Source organism: Rattus rattus, chromosome 2, assembly GCF_011064425.1.
Source record: "Rattus rattus isolate New Zealand chromosome 2, Rrattus_CSIRO_v1, whole genome shotgun sequence".
Classification (NCBI taxonomy): domain Eukaryota; kingdom Metazoa; phylum Chordata; class Mammalia; order Rodentia; family Muridae; genus Rattus; species Rattus rattus.
In genome coordinates, this window is record NC_046155.1 from 3,824,607 (window position 1) to 3,845,855 (window position 21,249).

Here is a 21,249-nt window from a genome sequence, read left to right on the forward strand (position 1 = left end):
ATGTACTGGGGAGGAGCAGTGACCACATGAGTGAAGAGACAAGAACCTCATTTACCTTTAAGAGTGCCTTTTATGGGGTTCAAGAGTAGGAGGAGTTTTATGGGGTTCAAGAGTAGGAGGAGTTTAGTAACTAGAGACATACTTTGGGGGGCTCTTCATTTTGATTGTCAGGCTTCTACCACATAGGTCTTCACTCACTGCACATGCCCTTCCCATAATGCATCTGATTGTGATCATATGCACACCCAATTATGCATAGGCATAACCTGATAAATAAGGGGTTCGCCTTAAAAGTCCACTTAGACACAATTTGCCTCATTTGAATACACATCCAAACCAGTTTAGGCCAGATTGGCCGTTCTATTATACCTGGATATATATGGAGTATGTTTGACTAGAAACAGTCCAAGTTCAAGTGTCATTAAGACAGTGGTTCTCAACCTACAGTTGTGACAATTTTGGGGTCACATATTATGATTCAGTAGCAAATATTATAACAGTAGAAAAAATACAGTTGCAAAGTAGCAAGCAGGGCTGGAGAGAAGGCTCAGCGGCTAAGAGCACTGACTGCTCTTCCAGAGGTCCTGAGTTCACTTCCCAGCAACCACATGGTGGCTCATAACCATCTGTCATGGGATCTGATGCCCTCTTCTGGTGTGTCTGAAGACAGTGACAGTGTACTCACATATATAAAATAAAGACATTTAAAAAATACATAAAATATAAGGTAGCAATGAAATAATTTTCTGGTTGGGAGTCACCACAACATGAACTGTATTGAAGGGTCACAGCATTAGGAAGGTTGAGATCCACTGCATTAAAGGGTTCCAGTGTGGATGACAGGTTGCTAGGCACATTGTCTGGAGTAAGATGTTGTCATATATGTGCAGGTAAAACTCAGGTTGCCAAGTGCATTGCTAGAAGGTGGATGTGTGCACAAACCCATGCAAGCTACGGAACTGCTTCTACTACTTGTCTGCCTCATTTTCACTTAGACTGTCTTTCCCAACTCGAGTCCCTTGTCAAAATTTATTCCCACCTAGACACTCATATTTAACAGGCAGAGGTTAGAATCTGAATGTGAGGGCTAGAGAGATGGTTCAGTGGTTAAGAGCACTGACTGCTTTTCTAGAGGTCTTGAGTTCAATTCCCAGCACCCACATGGTGGCTCTCAACCATCTGTAATGAGATCTGATGCCCTCTTCTGGTGTGTCTGAAGACAGCTACAGTGTACTTATATATAATAAATAAATACTGAGGAGCTGAGAGAGAGAAGGCCTTCTCTGGGAAATTTAGGCAAAGACCTCCCCCTGACTGCAATCCTTGTTGAAGGAAATGGCCCTGGCTTGTCCAAACTGCTTTATTTTTATGGTGGATGTGAATGCATATAGCTTACTAAGGATGAACCAGGGACTAAATACCTGTTGCAGAAAGGGATGCCCAGGAAGGGAAGCTCATTGGCCAAACACTTGGGGCCTATCTAGCCCCACATTAGCATAGAGAACTCTATAGTTTTTATGCTATGTGACCAGTTGTCATGGTTCTCTTAGTGGGGTGTCATGGTTACATGTTCCAGGACAGGTAGAGTCTGGCTGGGCGTTGGTTCCACACCTGCCATTCTCACTTATGAGATTTACTGGGGGCTTTTGAACCTGCTTTGAACTTACCAGTTCTTCTGTTTGGTGGCATGGTCCACTTGCCCCCACAGATGTGGAGTTTTATGCCTGGCTCAATGTTTTTGACACCCTAACCTCTATGCCTTCTGACCCCACTATCTCCGGAGGCTCCTGCTAGTCTTAGATTCACTGATCAGTGCTATCAGTTGGAACCCCACGGATGTCTGGATGCTGACTGTAAATACTTAACCAATTATACTGGGAATCTATAGCTAGCTTACATTCCTACTGTCCATTTCACACTTCCCAAAACCTCAGACCTCACCTTTCCCTCAGATGACCTTGCCTATTGCTTTTTTTTTCTTTCTTTCTTTCTTTCGTTCTTTCTTTTTTTTTCTTTCTTTCTTTCTTTCTTTCTTTCTTTCTTTCTTTCTTTCTTTCTTTTTTTTTTTTCCTGGAGCTGAGGACCGAACCCAGGGCCTTGCACTTGCTAGGCAAGCGCTCTACCACTGAGCTAAACCCCCAACCCTGCCTATTGCTTATAGACAGGGCAGAGCTCTGAAGTGGCCTGGCTCTCCTCCACGCCCTTAACCTTTTCCTCTTGGTAGTCTCATAGGAAGCCTGTGCTATCCTGGAAAGGTGTGGACCTCCCACTTACACCTGCCTCATTTTTGTATTTTTGAGTCTCAATGTAGCTCTGGCTAGCTCAGAACTCCCTACATAGACCAGGCTGGAACGGAACTCAGAGATTCTACTCCCAAGTGCTGGGATTAAAGGCATATGCCAACACACCCACTCCTTTTTATACAAAGATGTATAGTCATTTTGCTTACATGTATGTATATATGTAGTGTGTGTGTGTGTGTGTGTGTGTGTGTGTGTGTGTGTGTGTGTGTACATGTATGCCTGTTGCCCATGGGGGCCAAAAGAGGGTATTGGGTCTCCTGGAGATGGAGTTACCTAAGGTTGTGAACCACAATGTGGGTGCTGGAAACCAACCTGGTCCTCTGTTAAGGACAATTGCTCTTAACCACTGAGGTATCTTTCCAGTCCCGTGGACTCCTCTTGTAGCTGCAAGCCAGAAAGACAGGTTTTTTTTTTCTTTTTTTCGGAGCTGGGGACCGAACCCAGGGCCTTGTGCTTGCTAGGCAAGCACTCTACCACTGAGCTAAATCCCCAACCCCCAGAAAGACAGTTCTTAATCCCTCTGTTATTCTTAGCTCTGAATAACTAACTCCTCTCACCTCCTTTCTTACTCTGTGGTAACTTCCAGTGTCCTTGGTTAAACTTGCAGTCTTTTTTTTTTTTTTTTTTTTTTTTTTTTTGGTTATTTTTTACGGAGCTGGGGACTGAACCCAGAAGAGGGGGATCCTTGCAGATGGTCCTAAGCCACCATGTGGTTGCGATTTGACTCTACCACTGAGCTAAAACCCCAACCCCACTTGCAGTCTTTTAATAAAAGTAGTGATTCCCCAAGCTAGACTTCTCCACTCTCCCCCACTAGCCTGGTCCTCCTAAAATGACTCCCAACTGCTATCTAAGGTCACAGAGGACAAATGGTGTCCAGTGCAGCACTCCCTGTGTGGGAGGCCTGGGCTGTCTATCCTAAACAACTCTCATCTTTAACTCAAATCCTACCTAACTTCAGATGCCTAAAAGGTGCTCAATGTATTTGGAAGAAAAAAAAAAAAGCCATTACTCGTACTAAAAAGGACTTGCCTGTTCATGTCTCAGACTGAACCTATGTGACCCAGCAAAGCATGGTTTCTTTTCAGTAGAGCAGACTATGGTGGGCCACTCCCATCTACCATGGCTGAGCCTGGGCAGTAAACTGATAAAGACACAGAGAATCTCTTAATCTGTCCTCAACTGGCAGTCTGGGTTATATAAAAAAAGCTTAAGTGATCTGGGAGGGTGAGTGTGGCAGAGGTGGGTTGGGGGGTGGTCATTCATCTACCCTCTGGTCATTCATCTGGTCCTCTGCTGCTTTCTGGGATCTATTGCTGTCCATCGCCCACGGGATCTAGGACACTGGGGAAGGAGGCTATAGCCTTCTCGTTCATGCCAAGAGCTCACTTGCCCTTTCGTAGGGGCCACAAAAGTTCCGACCCACCTGAATCTGACTGGCAGCCTATGTAGCAGGACATATACTGGACACAAAAAGTTGAGATTTGAGGAGGGAGTCTCAGGGTTTCCAGGCAACTTGGTGGAACTTGGTGAACTGTGGAAGCCCGGTAACACACTGAGAAAAAAAGCCCTGATGTGTCTGGGATGCTGAAAGCAGCCTTTCTGGGGTGAAAGACATGGTCCCTCCATTCTGAGGGAGTGAGTCAGGCTACTCTCACTCATGGTCACCAGGTACAATGGCTCACTCCAATTCACAAACTGCTTCCTGGAAGCATCTGGTGGAAGACTTCTTAAGATACAGTGAACACTGACCAGATCATTTTAATTTCCGAATTTATTAAAATGATTAACCTCAATACTGCAAGTGCATGTACAAAATATTTGTAAAAAATGTTTTTTAATGAAACGTTAAAGAACTTACCTCAAATGCTGAAAAAGTCCTTTTTCATTCTTTCAGTACAAGGAATACATTGTATCTCAAAAGTATTACAACTCAGCAAAACAATTTAAAACAGTAATTTGAAAAATGATTGAAAATTGAATACTTTACATATATTTCTAGGATCATTTCCTAATTCTTACAATTGCCAAAAACTTTACCAATCATTGCATAAGCTCAAGCTGAGAGTTTTATTGAGTGTAACCTCTTCCAGACTGGTCAAGAGTGTGGGGTTCTGGCACCCCCACAGTGAAGTTCTACAGCAGATCGAGAACAGTCTGAGGCCCCTGCCTTGAGAAACGGAAATAAGGTTCCCTAGACGGCATCAGCAGCACTGCTGAATGCTTGTGCATACAACTCCTGAGAGGCAGCAACTCCTCACAATGTCACTGCTCTTAGACCCATGGGAAGGTCGGCCTCCAGACGAGGCCACAACAAAACTAAAATAAACATCATAAATAAGTTACTAAAATTAAGCTTAAAAATGGAGAAAATGGGAAATATGTTATTTTGTTACTTTTTCCTTAAGATTGAAATTCCTGAAATGGCTATTGTTGGTATTCAAAGAAACAGGAGGATTTAGTCTCAACAGCCCAAGAGAACATGGGAATGCAGGTGACCAGCTGCCCTGTGCAGGCTCCTAAGCTCACACTTACACCTGGGGATCCCATGGGGACTGGAAGCATCATGGAAGGTGTTCTGGATGCCTTGACACAGGAGATCTTGAGACACAGGGCTGCCTTTCTTCACGGCTATAGCAAATGGCTGTGTGTGTGCGTGTGTGTGTGTGTGTGTGTGTGTGTGTGTGTGCGTGTGTGTGTGTGCATGCTGTCTTCCCTTCTGCTTACCAGTGAGATAGACACCCAAGAGGGTGAGACCGCATGGCAAGGACAAGACTGTACAGGACCACAGCAGGGATTCTATCATGCACAGGAGCAAAGACATCGTATCCTAGAAACACTCATGAATCTTACTAACTTGTAACTGGAACCTATAAGCAACGGTTTTAAGGACCCAAGTGTCCCCAAGCTGAATACCATAGGTGTCCTCAGCAACAGGGAAGCACGGAGAAGCTCTTTGTTGGACCTTTCACTCCCTGCAGGCCCCCTCTGACACGCTGGAACAGAGTCCATTAGCGTGTGTCGTTTAGGAACACTATGCATCTATCTGAAAGGGGACCTACACATTTCCCAGGAAATAAACAGACCCACTGGTGTCAAACACCTGCTACAGACTGACTGATATTCTCAAATTCTTTGATTTGTAAAATAATCCAGAGAAACAAACAAGCCTGTATTGAACATAAAGCAGTAATCAAAAATTGCTCATTAAGTTAAAGTTAATTTCTCTTCTCAAAGTGCTTCAAAAACAAATTAAATCTGACTCCTCTTTTTGTTTGACTGATAATATAATCAAAAAAATCTGATACTTTCATAATAAACTAACATAAGCCAAGAACGCCCACTGATGCAGTGCTTACACTATATATTTATAATTTCCTATTTTATTGGCATGAATATTTCTAAACTTAAAAACCTTCCTGGTAAGTTCTTTTAATTCCTTATGACAAAAATTTCTCACAACACACAAATATTTACAACATATACATCGTTTTCAGCTCTTTACATTGAATCCCAAAGACAAATGTTTGTATAGGTTACCACAGAACAAAAGCTGTGACTCAGGTTCTTATTTCATAAACTATTATAAGTTAAAGTGAATAATTTCTTTTAATATTCCTTGTAGCATTTTACAAGTGCAACAGAAACTTGAAGACCCAAATTAAGATAGCTGGAGTTCATCAGACAAATGCTGCTCGCTGTCGCCACGCTGTTCACAGCAAAGGTTTGAAAAAATAAGCACCAATCATTCTTGCAAAGAACAATTTTATCTAAAAGGATTGGAAAGTGTTAAATACACGGTCTTTAATTTACAAGACAAGCAATAAATAAGTTGCTCTGAAAACTCATCCTGCACACCACCAGCCCGTACATATAATGTACTGAGAAGGAGCTGTCACGCAGAAGACTGCATTTAAGTTAATTTTTTCTTCAAAGAAATCAATCTGACTTCCAGCCAATGGTCTGCTATGATAACGAAGGCCACGGACAGGACACCTGGGCCGGTAAACAGTGTGAAACCGACACAACTCCAAGGGGGAAACATCTAGCAAATAAACCAAAAGCCAGAGGTCAATGCTGGTGATAGGAGCAGATGCTGGAAACCCTTCCCACAAGGCTGCTCTGCTCCGCCCTAACTACGGCTTAGTCATCTACAGAAGAGGGCTGGCTGGCGCTTGCTCTCATAGGTGACAACATGGTGTAACCACATTAGTGTCTGAAGGTCCTATGTGGAGAGCTGCTGTCACTGGATAGTTTACTGGAGCCTCTATCTTACAACAGGGCTTTCCCTCGGAATTGCACATAAGAAGGCTATTTAAAAAGTACAATAAAAATTTGCACAAATCAGACTTAAGAGTCAGGATGCTGTACACTTTCTACAGTATTATGCCTACAGGTGATGAGACCACAGAAGTGCTGCGCGGAGAAGCTGTGGCTGGGATTTTTACTTTTTAGTTCCCCAGGACAATGAGTGAGCGCTCATGCGTTCAGTCTTAGAGACTGATCTTCTCTTCTCCTTGAAGAAATGTCGATATCTATGGAGTCTTTACCAACAATTAGCCTCAGCCGCTTTGCGGGAGGAAGAGGGATGAAGTCATCATCGAAGTCATCCTCGCAGTCCTCCTCTTCCTCCTCCCCCTCAGAAGATGAAGAGTCATCTGTGCTGTCCTCCTCATACTGACTATAGTCATCCACCTCCATCTGGGACTCTAGCAGGGACAGGGGGTCACTGCAGCACACACCATTCTCATGAAGCCCTTCTGCACATGGCCCCCTGCTCTCCTCATCCCGCTTGAGTTGAATCTTGAGCTTAGTAGAGCTGCTGCCTGGCCCCGAGCTAACCCCATTGCTAAGCTTTGCGACATAGAGGTTACTGTCACTTTCATGGTCTTTGCTGAGCTTGATGCTGATTTTTGAGGAGTTTACACTATCACTCTCATGGTCATTTGTCTTGCTGCTGCTGTCATGCCGCCTGCGAAGCGTCAACTTGGGGATTCCAGAGCTGTTCTCTAGGATCAGCTGTGCATCGTACCTGGTGACCCGCCGCTTCTTTTTACTTTGTGCAGTTCTGAAGCTGTCTTTTGTTGTGAAGCTGTCGGGCGTGACAATGGAGCAGCCAACAGGTGAGGGAGCAGAGTCTGTGTAGCTCACAGGCACCCTGACCGTGCCACTGGGCTCACCCTGGTCGGGATGGGGCCCTGGCAAATCTGGCAGCCCGTCTTTCCCAGGGAAGCTGTGCTCTGGACTGCAATCCTCTGTCTTTGCTAAGTGTTTCACGGGTTTCCCTTGTCGAAATTTCTTTCGTGAAGGGCAGGAGTCACTCTTGGGACACTCCTGGGATGCTTCCTCCCTGAGAGCAGCCTCAGGAGCCAGTTCTTCCAGCACCTCTGGGGTTGGCTGCTGGCCACTGTCTGGGTAAGGTTCCAGTATACCATTTTTATAGCCATCCAAGGGACTTGGTGCAAGCTTGATGTCAGTGGTCTCCTTCAGACCTGTCCTTGTCCTCAAAGAGCGCCGGGTTGTGTAGGTGCAGGGCAAACTGTCGCCCTGCGAGTGAGCACCTCTCCCAGGGTTCTGCCTGTGTTCTCTCGCAGCATGTCTAGTCAAGCACCCACTCCCCACTGCAGCATGGACTGGTCCCTCTGCCTCCCTCTCTTTCTTAATTGGCAAATTTTTATATAGCACAACTTTGGGCTCCTTAAGCACTAAGTTCCCCATCTCGAGCTTCCGGGATGTGCTCTTCTGGTCCAGCCGCTTGCAGTGATTCCTCAGTTTGATCTTGGAAAGTAAAGGCTTCGCCGGCTTTCTCAGTTTCTTTGGTACCCTGGAATTGTTCATGTGCACTAGCTTAGGTGAGGTAGAGTTGGAAGCCGCTGGGACTCTTGGCATGGACTGCCTCGTCAGTGCTCTGCTCTTGCTGTTCTTTTTCACACCAACTGAAGACTTTCGGTTAGAAGCTGTGAAGTTTACAAGAAAAAAAAAGATGAAACCAGCTTGGTATTGCAACAGGACATAAATAATCTATCCCCAAAGCAGACCACTGGCCACAAACGGCTGACACACACGTATGCAAGGCAGCCCTCCAGGGGCAGTCTCAACAGAACCCCTATTGTCTCTACTATGGTTCAAGGGTCTCAGCATGTATCTCCCATGTCAGTGCTCACTGGTCCAGACTAAGTATTTTTTCACATAAAAGATTTAAAAGGAAAGCAGATGAATTACAGTTTACTCTCATCCCCCCCCCACCCATGTGTCTTATGTACATATATCCTGGCCTGGAACTTGACAGACCAGGCTGGCCTGAACTCTCAGCACTTTGACTGTCTTAAGTGCTGGGAGCATAGAGTGTGAACTGTAATGCTTAGCTTCTCTCCTGAACTCTTAGCCACTGTTTTAAATTTTCCCAAAGTATGTTATTACTGACTCAGTATAGCAACAGAGCTAAGATGCATTGAGTGCTGGACTCTAGAAGACACGTTCTCTCCAATGGTTTTAACAGAACAGATTCTAAGAGGTATACATTGTCCTCGCTAATACTCATGCATTAGTAACGCATGCTGTTTGCTTCATTAAGATGGAAGCTACGAGGTGGCTATTAATCAAGAGCTGCAGAGACAGTGGCATTTTTGATGGTAACTTGTGACAATAGATTAAACATTACAAAGGGCTGCAGGACTCGGTGACAGCTAAGGCCTCTCGTGAGGCTGTGACCCAAGAGACATGCTGTCCTGCCCTGTCTTAACATTTCCCTTTACATTTACACAATCATGAAATCCCCATTAATCAAATTTTTTTCTTTTTGAGACAGGGCTTTTGTAGCCTGGCTTGTCCAGAACTAGCTCCTATAGATCAGGCTGGCCTTGAACTCAGAGATCTGCCTGCCTCTACCTCCCAAGTGCTAGGATTAAAGGTGCACTGCCACTCACCCATCCCTAGCTCAGTAGTTAATTTTAATTATTTAATTCTCTGAGTTCTGCAGGTAAAAACGACAAACAAAACAAACAACAAATAAAAACACAAAGGCAAAACTCCTTTATTAAACTAGAAAGGCTATGGTGACCTATGCTCAGCCCTCAAAAGGCCAGGGCATTATTGAAAGCCTGCCCAACGGGGTTGGTTGGGCAGCCAACTCCTTTTCCACACAGCAAAAGCAAGGAGCTAGCAATGCCTCTATACTGAATGAACAAGAATGTCTAACAGACACTCTGAACCCAGGAATAGAGGCGACTTTCTACTTCAGGGACTGGTTGTACCAGTAGCTACAGTCTACCCAACATCAGAGCCCACAGAGAGAGTGAGAGCTGCTTTGGAGGACTAAGAATCCACATTTCTGTGGGTTACTGCCAAGAATATGACTTATTCCTAGAGCAGTCAGTCAGTCCGGATGGGATTCTACTTGAGGACTTATGATTGGAATGATCACACCTGTACACTCCCTGCTCTTTTCTCCCATGTTAAAGGTAGGATGTCTAGGAATGCTTTAGCAAACAGATGGCTCCTAACAAACCACATAAACACATTTAATGTTCAATGTTCTGCTGCTTCCAGGCAATGTCCAAAGGGACTGCTTTTCTGTTTGTCATGCTTCCTCAAAACATGGCTTCTTCCAGAACATATGTATAACCAGGCTCTCTCCGTCTCAGCCCATTTTTCCATTTCCATCCCACTCTTCCTTTGAAACATTGAATCGATCATAATCCACACATTGACCCCACAGCATGCTCTGGTCATCACCCTCTGCAGCCTGAGCCCTACCCCTCTAGGGGTGGACTACAGCAGGCACAAAGCATGTGTACTCTGCAGCCCTTTTTCTGTTTTCATTTCATGAACTCAGTTCAGAACCGCTTTTCTTCTCCCTAGGTGAAAGAGTATATGATTGTCTTCCTTTAGGCCTGGCAGGCTATCAGTCATCAGCCAGCTCAAGCCCATGGAATATAATTTTCCTGGCCACAGTTGCTTCCATTCAGATGCTAGCAGTCCCTAAGCCTCTAGCCCTGCCCTCCTGAACCACAGGTCTAGACTGATTAAAGCTGCTCCAGGGCTGATAGGCCTGCATTGTCCCCTAGAGCTCTGGCAGGTTCTCCCTCAGTTCTCCACCCTGTCAGTAGTAAATACCATCTGCCCACTGCACAAGCAAGGAAGCTGATCATCCCCGATTCTTCCTTCCTTAACTGCCTCATAAAGTCCTGCAGTTATCTACCTCTGCAGTCACTGAAACCACCTTCTCTTCACATGCACCTACCTCCTGTTGGACCCCACATGGCACTTGTCAGTCTGTTCCCTCAGAGCCAAACGACTTATCTCATGTCCCTCTAGAGCAACCCTGAGACCTGAGACTAAAGCCTGAAACAACTAACTAAGTCACATTCTTTCGATCTGGCAAACAACAGGTTTCTGATTAAAACCTTCCATGACCAGGAGTGGGCTGGTATGAAGATCCTCTGCTGTGGACATGCCTCACCTAGCCAGTTTCATCAACACAGGAGTCTTTTCTGACTCTTAGCTTAAGAGCTCTATCTGTAGTCTTTAGTAATTGCATTAGCAAATTCCATTTTAAGGTGATTCTGAGTCTGATTCTCCCAGATCCTCCCTTTCTTGGGAGTCTGGTGTGTAATGCCAATCACTGACAAGTGGTTCTTATGTTTGTGATCTGAGCACAAATAGACTGCACTTAATAACATAGTTCCAGAAAGTATTGTTGTGTCTGTAAAGTATTATGTGTCTGTAAAGGGACTCACAGTTTATTTGAAAAGTATCGTCTCACCAAAAGTCCAGTGAAAAGGTAAGCTCACTGAAAGAATGAATCAGAAAAGTGTGACTGAGACTCTCCTAGAATGCCAGGGCGAGTTGCTATGCAGACATTTAAGGGAGATGGGGCATCCATGTTAAATCTAGAGGAGGAAGTTATGGGATACAATGAAAAACTGTGAGTCAACCATTTCAAAGAGTATTGAGACTCAGTCAGGGTCTTGAAATCCACAGAGGCAGGAGTGTCCTAGCTGCCCTTGCTGAGGGCACTTTCTCTCTTTTGTAATGGTTAAGTCCCAAATGCATAACCTGGATGGTAACTTTGGTAGCGTGTACATTTCTTCTGACTGCTACCTGCTGGACACTGCATACAAATCACATGATGACCTAAAGTGGTTCTTAACATACCTATGAAGGAGCCGAGCTCTCATGGGCTAATGGGTCTGCTGAGAAGTGATATTTGTAGCTCCAGACCCTGAGTTCCTTATCACTGTTATGCTACCTGCATTATAGCTTCAGTTCCAACTCACAGAGGACACACTGGATGGCCACTGACTGAGGTTGCTCCAAGGTGTCATTTAAACCATAAGGTAGTATACTCTGTGTGCACCATAAAGAAGCATGACGAACGAACACGAGTGTTGCCTTGAGCTCTTAGGCGATGCTGGCAATGCATGCGGATCAAGTTTGTACAAGGGCCATTTGTAGCTTAGAATCCAGAAAACCCTAGGCAGCACATGAAAGGCTCCCATTATCAGGCACAAGGACATTGCCTGTCTCATGACTGATTTGGCAGGCCACTCTGCAGAGGGCGTGGGAAGGCAGAGAGGGCAGGCCCTACGCAGGAGAGCGAGTCGGTGAGGAGGTGGCCCTGTCTGCCCAGAGAAGGGGTGTTTCCTCTGCGGCCAGGCTGAGCCAGGTGCTCCTTTGGTCCACATAAAGCTCCGTTCTACTTGCGTGTGTGCTGTCCTGCTATTTATACATGTAGGAAGTGGTGCCTCTGCGGTTTTGAACCGTTTGAGTCTGCATGTCTCATGCCTTTGTCACACCTGCTATCAGAGACAGAGCCATTATGTGCAAGGCACAAGGCCCTGACCCTCCCGAGGCAGAGACGACGGACTCATGGACATGGAATGTCTTGTTTTCATTCTGGGTGCTAGCAGAAAGCCAGCTTGGACATCTTAGATACGTCTCTCAAAGCCTTTGTATGAGAAGGTATCTCCTTGTGCCCTGAGACCAGCTGCCCTGGTACACCTGTTACATGCAGTACCTCCTAGCAGCTCTTGACTGCAGAGTGAGGCAGGAGAAAAGCTCATGGGCCAGGCGCAGGCCGTGTGCCACGCACTAGGCGTGCCCAGCAGGCCCTGGGAGAAGTCGCGATGCTCTGAACTGTGGCCTGGACATCCCTGGGTACAGCCTATGACTTTTAAAACAACAGCACTAACTGGGTGGCACTTGCAGGCGCGTTCCACTGCTGACAACGTGGATGGACTGCGCGACTGTCATCCTGCATGTACTACTCACTCTCAGGGTCAAAGTAAAAATAAAAAGAAATTCTGCAAAGAGAGATGGCATAGGTGCAAGAACAGGGCAAGGGACCCGCTATGTTGCGCTGTCCTGCTACTAGATGTGCTCAGGCATTGTGGCTGTTTCACTGCTGGGCAGGAGAGTGGCAAAAATGATGCCTCAAGCATTGGCTCTTGCTGGGACCTGGTATGCCTCAAGTCTCACTGACAATAAGCCTTGGCTTATAACACTCATGTTACTAAACAGGCATTCCTGACTAATAACCCACATGCCTAACTCTGGGCAGTGGCTACTGCAGGTTGGGCTTCCTGTTCTAAGCGCTGGGCTCAAAATGCTGCTTATGGCTGAGGAAAAGGAGTCAGCTCTGCAGCAGCCCTGCCCACTTGTCTTGGAGCTGGGGCAAGGTTTCAGGAAGGGCCATGAAACACACCACATCTTGAGTATCTCTCTAAAACTACTGGATTTAGTAGTAACTATCTCCCATGTTGTAACCGACTGCTAGTATGGAGTAACACCTCCAGAAACTTCTTTGTGTAAGCATTTGGGCTCAGTGGTGTACTGAGTTTTATAATGGATATTCTGGTGATCAAGTTCATCACAGCAGGACTCTCTCTTCATCAGGCCATTTCTCTGAGACGGCTTTGTTGTCAGGGCGTACTCGGTATTTCGTATTTGTGGATGGGCCGATTAACAGGTATCATTATAACTCAGTGCCACTGAGCCTAAATACCAATACAAATAGTTTCTGGAGAATGATATCTATACTAATGATTTATTGCAACATGGAAACAGTGTACTGAAATCCAGTGATTTTAGAGAGATACCAAGATATGTTGTTTCTGGCTTGCTCGCAAAACCTTGCCTCCAACTCAAGATTAAGAGGTGAGTTGCTGGGCTTAACTCCCTTTCACTGAGCATAAACGGCATTTTGACTGAAATGAAGCTCAACCTTGGTAGCGACTGCTCGTGTTAATGTGTTATTAATCAGAATGCCTTGTAACATGAGTGTTAGAGCTATTAATCGTGACGAGCATGTGGGTAACGAAATAACTGATGTCATTGCCATGCTCCTGCTGGCGAAATGTGCCATGTCTGTAGTACAGAAATTAATATGGAACGAGCTTTTATGTAGATCGCTGCCTTATTCTTACTATGCTTATCTCTTTGTAATTTTATTTTACTTCTTTGACCCTGAATGAGCATAGCACATATGAGTTAGATGACAGGTGTTCTTTCTTATAACAGCATCGCTTGATGAACTCAAGGAGTACTTATACTGATGTCTTCAGACTGATGTTGTTTTAAAGTCAGGTTATGCTGAAGTGTCCGGAATAATAGTTCAGGCGTAGCGCTACTCCCGGTCGGTGGCGCCCTGAATGTGTGGCCGCGACACTCTTGTACGCCTTCTGCTCTCTGCCTTCGCCGGGATTTGACGTGGAAGGCCTGCTGTAACAGTGTGCTGAACGGCGTTGCTCCCAGGCACAGAAAACGATTCTTTCTCTAAACAGGCAGTATGAAGCCAGCTAAGAGGTCAGAGACCAATGCTGCTTTGGCACCCAGAATGAAAACAGACATTCCGTAATCCGAAAATGAGTCCTCCGATAAAGTTCAGTGCGCTGAAGGGTCGTAATTTCTGAACGCCCCAATTTGACAACTGTCTGCCGATGGTGTGATGAGTATGTGAACATGAAGACTCAAGCGATTTCCCGAAACGGCAGTCACTGCTGACCACAAGCGATGCGGAACTTAACGGGCTGGTAATGAAGATGAGTTATGTGGACTGAAAGGCACCTGGCTGGGCCTGAAGGCAGAGCCACTACTGTGACGGGTCTCTCACTGATTCATTTTCCTGCCGAAACCTGCCTTTTCTTGCTATGTCGTTCGCTTTCGATGACGCTTGCCGTCAGTCATGACAGGCAGAGTAATCGCGTGCCTGATGAGGAGCGCACAAGTATTAACCTGAAATTTTTCTAGTTAAGCCGCAAATGACCCTTACAAACTTGATCATGCGTGCCAGCATGCTGAAGCTCAGGGCAACTGATGTTGAACCGTCGTAACTTCTTATGGTGCGCACGATATACGCCTTGTAGTTTAGTGAGCTTGGAACGGCACCGATCCGGTATTGCGTATTTTCTGTGTTGCGGGTAGCATAACGGTGAAGGGAGCTCGAGTCTGAACTGTGCTCATGCTCAACAGACATTAATAAAGGCTCCTTCGCAGAGCAGCGGAACCGCTAGTCATGTCGATTTGTATGCGGTGTCGGCGGGTACAGCAGTCGAGAAAAATGTACGCATCCAGGTATGCGTTGGGATAACCGTGCAGGGAGAATTGCCTCGGCAAGAGGCAGCTGGAACACTCACTGCCTCTATTCAAGACCTGACGAATCTCAATACTCTTTGATAGTTGACTCTGATTTTATCCCATAACTACAATGCCCATCTCGCAAATGGCTGCGCAACAGCGCCCTGTTTTGTTCGTCGCACTACATTCATTCTTTCAGTGACACTGCTGGACTTTGAAATGAACTGACCTTTCAAATGAGCTGTATACTGAACACAGCAATACTGGAACTGCTCATTATTAAATGCAGTCTATTGTGCTCGAATCCTGAGCACCACTTTATCGATGATTGGCATTGCTACACCGAGAACTCAAAGGAGGATCTGGAAAATCGAACTCAGAATCTGCCAAAATGAGTCCTTCAATAATTACATTGAACTGAAGTGAGGCCTTTGAGATCAGAAGACTCTGAAAATTGAGGCTGGCTGGTGAACGTCGGCAGAGACTTACGTACCAAGCCCACTTTCCTGAGTGGAGGCTGTCGAGGCCTGGTGACTCGCAGTAGAAGAAGGAATGTGGGCAGTGAGGTTCGGCTGTCTCGTGATCTCGGAGTTGCTGTTCTGAGACGTAAACAAATGGATGCAACAAGAATGAACTGGACGAGAATATATGATTGACAGGAAGCCAGTGACATGTGAAGCAGTAGGTTCAGTGGCCAGACAACTGCGGGGACTATGAACGGTTAGAGAAGGAAGATGGGGATGATCGGCACCGCTTGCTTGTGCAGTGGGCGGATGTGTTACTACTGGGCAGAGTGGAAGAACTTCGAGGAGAACCTGCCAGGCTCAGGGGACAATGCGGGCCTATCGGCCCTGGAGTTTGGCACCAATCGATCTGAACACAGCCAGTTCGGAGGAGCGAGCTGAGCAGGAGACTGCCCAGCATCTGAATGGAAGCGGCTTTGTGACCAGCCGGCAGGCTGAGCTGGCCTGATGACGATGACCTGCCGAAGCTGAAGAGTCTGCCTTTCGCCTGGGGAAGAAGAAAGCGTTACCAGACTCCGGTTCATGAAATGAAACGGAGGGCTGCAGTACACTGCTGTGCCTCAGAGGGCAGGGCTCCAGGCTGCGGAGGTGTGAGCCAGGCATGCTGTAGTCAGCCTGTGGATCAGTCCATGTTCGAAGTGGGATGAAATGAGAGGCTGAGGCAGGAAGAACTGGTTGAAGCCGTATTTGAGAGCATGACAAGTGAAACCGGTCGCGTGCTGGAAGCGGCTGGGCGTAGTGTGTTTGTAACCAGTTGTTAGAGCCGTCTGTTGCTGAAAGTGACTGCAAGACATCTGCAGCACAACATGAGGAGAAGGCTGGCAGGAATTCAAAGTGCACGGTGTGATCATTCCAGTCTCCAGTGAGGCCCCGTCTGGACTGGACTGCTTCTGAGAATAAGTCGCTTATTCAAGCGGCAATACAGAAATATGGTTAGTCGCTCGCTTTGAACTCTGATGAATTTGGGTAGACCTATGACACTGGTGAACCAATCCTGAAATGAAATACGTCTATTCCTGGACTCGACTAGAAGTGTCTATTGGTTGATGTGACCATTTCTAGTGATAGTACTGCTTTCTAACTCCTTGCTTTGTAACCAATGAAAGAGGCTTTAACAATGGTGAACTTGACTCTTCCTGACTTTTGAGTGCTGGCGCGATCGCCATGTGCTACCTTATTTAATTTAATAAAGAATTTTTTACTGCTGTTTTGTTGTTTGTTTTGTTTGTCGTTTACCTGCGGAACTCGGAAGGTGGAAATAATTGAAAATTGACTATTGAGCTGAGGATGAATTGAATGACGTGCGCACTTAATCTGGCATGGGAAGAACTTGTTTGAATACTCAGTTCAGGCCAGCTGATCTAAGCTGGTTAAGCGGCCAGGCGCAAAAGTACTGTCTTCGAAGACAAAATTTGACTGGCTCTGGATTTCGCGGTGGCTATTGAAATATGAAGCATTGAAGACAGACAGGACGACATGTCGCCAGATGCAGCCTCCGAGCACCAATAGCACAGTCACGGCTTTATGGATCTGCCATCTGAATTACCATCGAAACCTGCTGTCTCTGCGGCTCTTTATTAATAGCCCTGGTAACTTCCCATCTTGTGAAACAGAGCAGCATCGCGTTACTGGCTGCGTAGTGGCCAAGCTGCCTCTTGGGGCTGTTTCTGTTAAAACCATTGGAAGAGCGATATGCAAGTCCAGCATCAATAAATCTTAGCTCTGTTGCTATACTGAGTCGACAATAACATACTGAAATTAAAGGCAGTATTCAGAAGTTCAGGAAGAAGCTGGAGTACGATTCACTTATACTCCAGCGCCCAAGACAGTCGGAAATGCTTTGAGACCGAGGCCAACCTGGTCTATCGAAGTTCGGGTACGTGAGATATATGTGCATAAGACACGTGGAGGTGAAGTGAGGAGAGATGAATGAAACTGTGATTCATCTTCTTTCCTTTGCGTCTTTATGTAAAGAAAATGTAGTCTGGACAGTACTGATGCATGCTGAGACCGCCCAATTATGGTAGAGACAATGAAGTACTTGCTTACTCGTGTGTCGGCAGGCGTGACGATGTCTGCTGAAATGGGTATGTCTGTTGCATACCAAGCTGGTTTCATCTTTCTTTGTAAACCGCGGCTCTAACCGAGTCTTCAGTTGAATGAAAAGAACAGCAGAGCAGAGCACTGGCGGGCGGTCCATGCCAGAGTCTGGCGACCTCAACTCTACCTAAAGCTAGTGCGCATGGTGATTCAGGGTGCCAAAGGAAGCTGAGAAGCGTGAAACTACTCAAGATCAAACTGAGGAATCACTGCTGGCCGAGAAAGCGGATTGAAAGGCACATCCCGGAAGCTGAATGAAGACTTGGTGGCAAGGAAGCGAAGACGTGCTATATAAATTTGCCAGTGGGAGGAGGCAGAGGACCAGTCCATGCTGCAGTGAGGTGGGTAACGCGTATGGCGAAGAACGCAGGAAGAATACCAACAAACAGTTTGCCCTGCTACGCAACCCAGCGCTCACGAGGACGAGGACACAGATCTGGTTGCTGACATCAGCTTGCGCGGTCGCGAATGGCTGTAAAATGGTATGCTGAACCTTTGCGAACGATGGCCAGCGGCTGGAAGAACTGGCTCCTGAGCTTTGCTCTCAGGAGGAAGCAGTGTCGGAAGTGACCTCACGCCTTCGCAGAAATTTCATTCCGTGAAACACTTAACGAAGTTGATCGAGCGCAACTTCCCGGTATGCCAGGGCCCCATCCGGGCAAGTGACCCAGTAACGCGGTCGAGGCTACTTACCTGAGCTACGCAGGCTCCTCACTGGCTGCTCCATTTGTCGCGCCGACGGCTTCACCGGAAGACTGCGCAATGCGATGCTGGCGTCCACGACTGTACCGTCCCCAGTTGGCGGCTTGGCGTGACATGACAAATGACCATGAGGTGATGATGTGACTCCTCGAAAGCATCAGCTCGGCAAGAACCATGGTAACACCATGTAAAAACGTGGGGTGGCTTCCGGTGTTTAACAGCTTCTACTAGCTCAGATTCGGCTCAGCGAGATGAGGCCATGTGCCAGAGGCTTCATGTGAATGAACCGGTATTGCCGTCAGATAGTGGACATGTGAAGAGGACGCTGGAAGCTGACTTCTTCATCTTCTGGGGGAGGAGAAGAGGAGGACTGCGAGGATGACCGATGATGACTTCATCCTCTTCCTCATAGTGACACGAATAATTGTTGATGAAGACTTTCAGCCAGATATGGGCATTTCGGAAGAGAATCGATCTCAAGACTGAGCGCGTGGCTTCCTCTGAGAACTAAAGAAATGAAATCCCGGCCACGCTTTCTCGGCAACGCTATAGTCTCATCGCCTGAGCACTGTGAAGTATGCAGCATCTGACTCTTGATTTGTGCTGAATTTTATTGCGCAAATAGCTGGCAATGCTGATTTCGAGGAAAGCTGTTATGAATGGGCTCAGTAAAACTTATCGGTGACGGCAGCTCTCCACGGTGTGTGGTTGCATATTGTCACCTGAGAGCAAGCCCGCTGCGTAGACTGAAGCCAAGCAATTGGAAGCGAGAACGTAGCGAGGAAGTTTCCAGCATCTGCTCTATCTTGACCTCTATTTTAGACTGTTGCTAGATGGCTACACCCAGGTATTGTCATTTCTGCTATTGCGGCCCGGAGTGTCTACCTTCGTATCATAGACCGTGGCTGAAATCGGGTATTCTTTGAAAGAATAACTTAAATGCAGTCTTCCTGCGTGAACAACTCCTTCTTATTGCATTATAATATTATAAGACCGTGTATTAACGCTTTTCCCAATCATACACCAGATAAGGTGTTCGCTGCAGAATGGAACCAGTCAACATTTTCAGGCCCTTTCCGCTACGTGAACATGGCGTGGCGAGCTTGTCTGATGAACTCCATATCTTAATTTGAGTCTTCAATTGCGCCCAATAATACTTGCAAGAATATTAAAGAAATTGTTAACAACATAATGGTTATGAAATAAAGTACAGTCACAGCTTTGTTCAACCTATGCAAAACATTTTGTCTTTGAGATTCAATGTGAGCTGAGGCTGACTATTATGAAATATTTGTGTTTTGATATGAGAGTAAAGAACTTGCGGAAAATTTGAGACTGAAATATTCATGCCAGCAAAATAAGTACAAATGTAATTAGCTGCATCTGTAAACATTCTATTTAAAATCAATTTGTTCAGTGGTGTCCCCTTTCGAATGAATGCATAGTATTCTGGCGACACGCGCTAATGGTCTGTTCAGCGTCGAGAAATTTACTGCGAAGTGAAGATCGGCAAAGGCTACAAAATTCTTCCTATTTAGCTGAAGGACACCTATGGTATTCGGCAGAGATGAATCGCCATATAAGGTTCCGGTTACGAGTTAATGAATTCGTAATTTCTGAATGCGATGTCTTCTTCCTGCCTGCTGTCGGTCCTGTACGATCTTGTCGCCTTGCGATCTCCTCTTGAGTGTCTGTCGCTGGTAAGCAGAGGAAGACGCTCGCACGCACGCGCGCACACACACACCTGCGCGCACCTGCGGAGATTTGGCATGCTGCGCGCACGCACACGCACGCACGGCCATTTAGCCGCCAGCGTGAAGGCAGCCTGGATCGCGTATCGGGCGTCGGAAATACGCGCTGTGATAACTCCATCATGGGATCCCCGGGTATGAAAGTGTGACTTAGGAGCCTGCGGGCAGCTGGTCGCCTGCGTCCCATGTTCTCTTGGAGCTGGCCGGACTAATTTCTTTGAATGCCGGCAATAACCATTTCCGGGAATTTCATCTTGGAAAGTAACAATCCTACTCATTTTTAACCCGTTTAGTAACTTATTTGCGATGTTTATTTAATTTTGTTAATGACACTGAATGTGAACAGGGCAACTCAAAAGCAGGTCTAAAGGCGACCGACATTATTGAAGGTGCGCTGCTCGGGTGTATGCTGGCTTCGACAGTGCGCGATCTGAGAACCTGTTCCGTTTCTCCAGGCAGGGCCTAAGACTGTTCGTTCTGTAAGAACACTGTGAAGTGCGAAACACTGCTGACCAGTCTGGAAGAGTTACGCTCAATAAAACTGACATGCTGATGATTGTCGAAAGTTTTGGCGGTGTACCAGAGGCCGGAAATGATCTGAAACCTTGAAAGTATTCGGTACCAATCATTTCCAGTACTATTTTTAATTGTTTTTGCTGATTAATAATGCTGAGATGCAATATTATTCCTTGTACTGAAAGGCGAAAGGACTTTTTTCGGCATTTTTGGTAAATTCTTTGGCGTTCATTAAAAGGCATTTTTTTACAAATATTTTAGCGCTACTGTAACGAGGTGTCGACTAATAAATTCAGAGGTAAAATGATGGTCAGTGCATATCTTGAAGTCTTCGCAGATGCTTCAGGAAAGCATTTAATAATTAGGTAATTGTACCTGGTAACCGTAGTGGTGGCCTGACTCACTCGAAATGGAGGACCAATCTTTCACCCCGAAAACTGCTTTCAGCATCCCAGTACATCGAGAACTTTTTCTCGGTGTGCGGGCTACGGTTGAAGTTCCGCCAGAGTTGCGCAAACCCTGAGACTTCACTCCTCCGAAATCACGGCACATGTCGTATGTCTGCCATGACTGCCGGTCGAATTCAGTGGGTGGGAACTGTGGCCCTGCGAAGGGCGAAGTGAATGCCAGCGGGCGAAATCGCTACGTCTGGATCGTGGGCGATGGTTAAGCAGATCCCGAAGGACCAGATGAATGACCGGAAGTGTTCAACCCTCTGCGATCGCAAGCTTTTATATGACGGACTTTGATTGAAGGTGGCTATATGTCTTTGGTTAC

At 46.3% G+C, this 21,249-nt stretch overlaps 1 protein-coding gene across 1 annotated transcript; it reads right to left on the reverse strand.

The window, feature by feature from the left end:
• Nucleotides 1-4,059: 4,059 nt before the first annotated feature.
• Kmt5b (lysine methyltransferase 5B) lies at nt 4,060-21,024 on the reverse strand. The gene is made up of 7 exons (XM_032896436.1): nt 20,877-21,024; nt 19,950-20,209; nt 18,197-18,308; nt 15,745-15,890; nt 15,373-15,478; nt 14,575-14,711; nt 4,060-8,324 (listed from the first exon to the last, which is right to left on the reverse strand). The coding sequence occupies exons 1-7, from the start codon at nt 21,022-21,024 to the stop codon at nt 6,783-6,785; spliced, it is 2,451 nt and encodes an 816-aa protein (XP_032752327.1). The 3' UTR covers nt 4,060-6,782.
• Between the last annotated feature and the right edge of the window lie 225 nt (nt 21,025-21,249).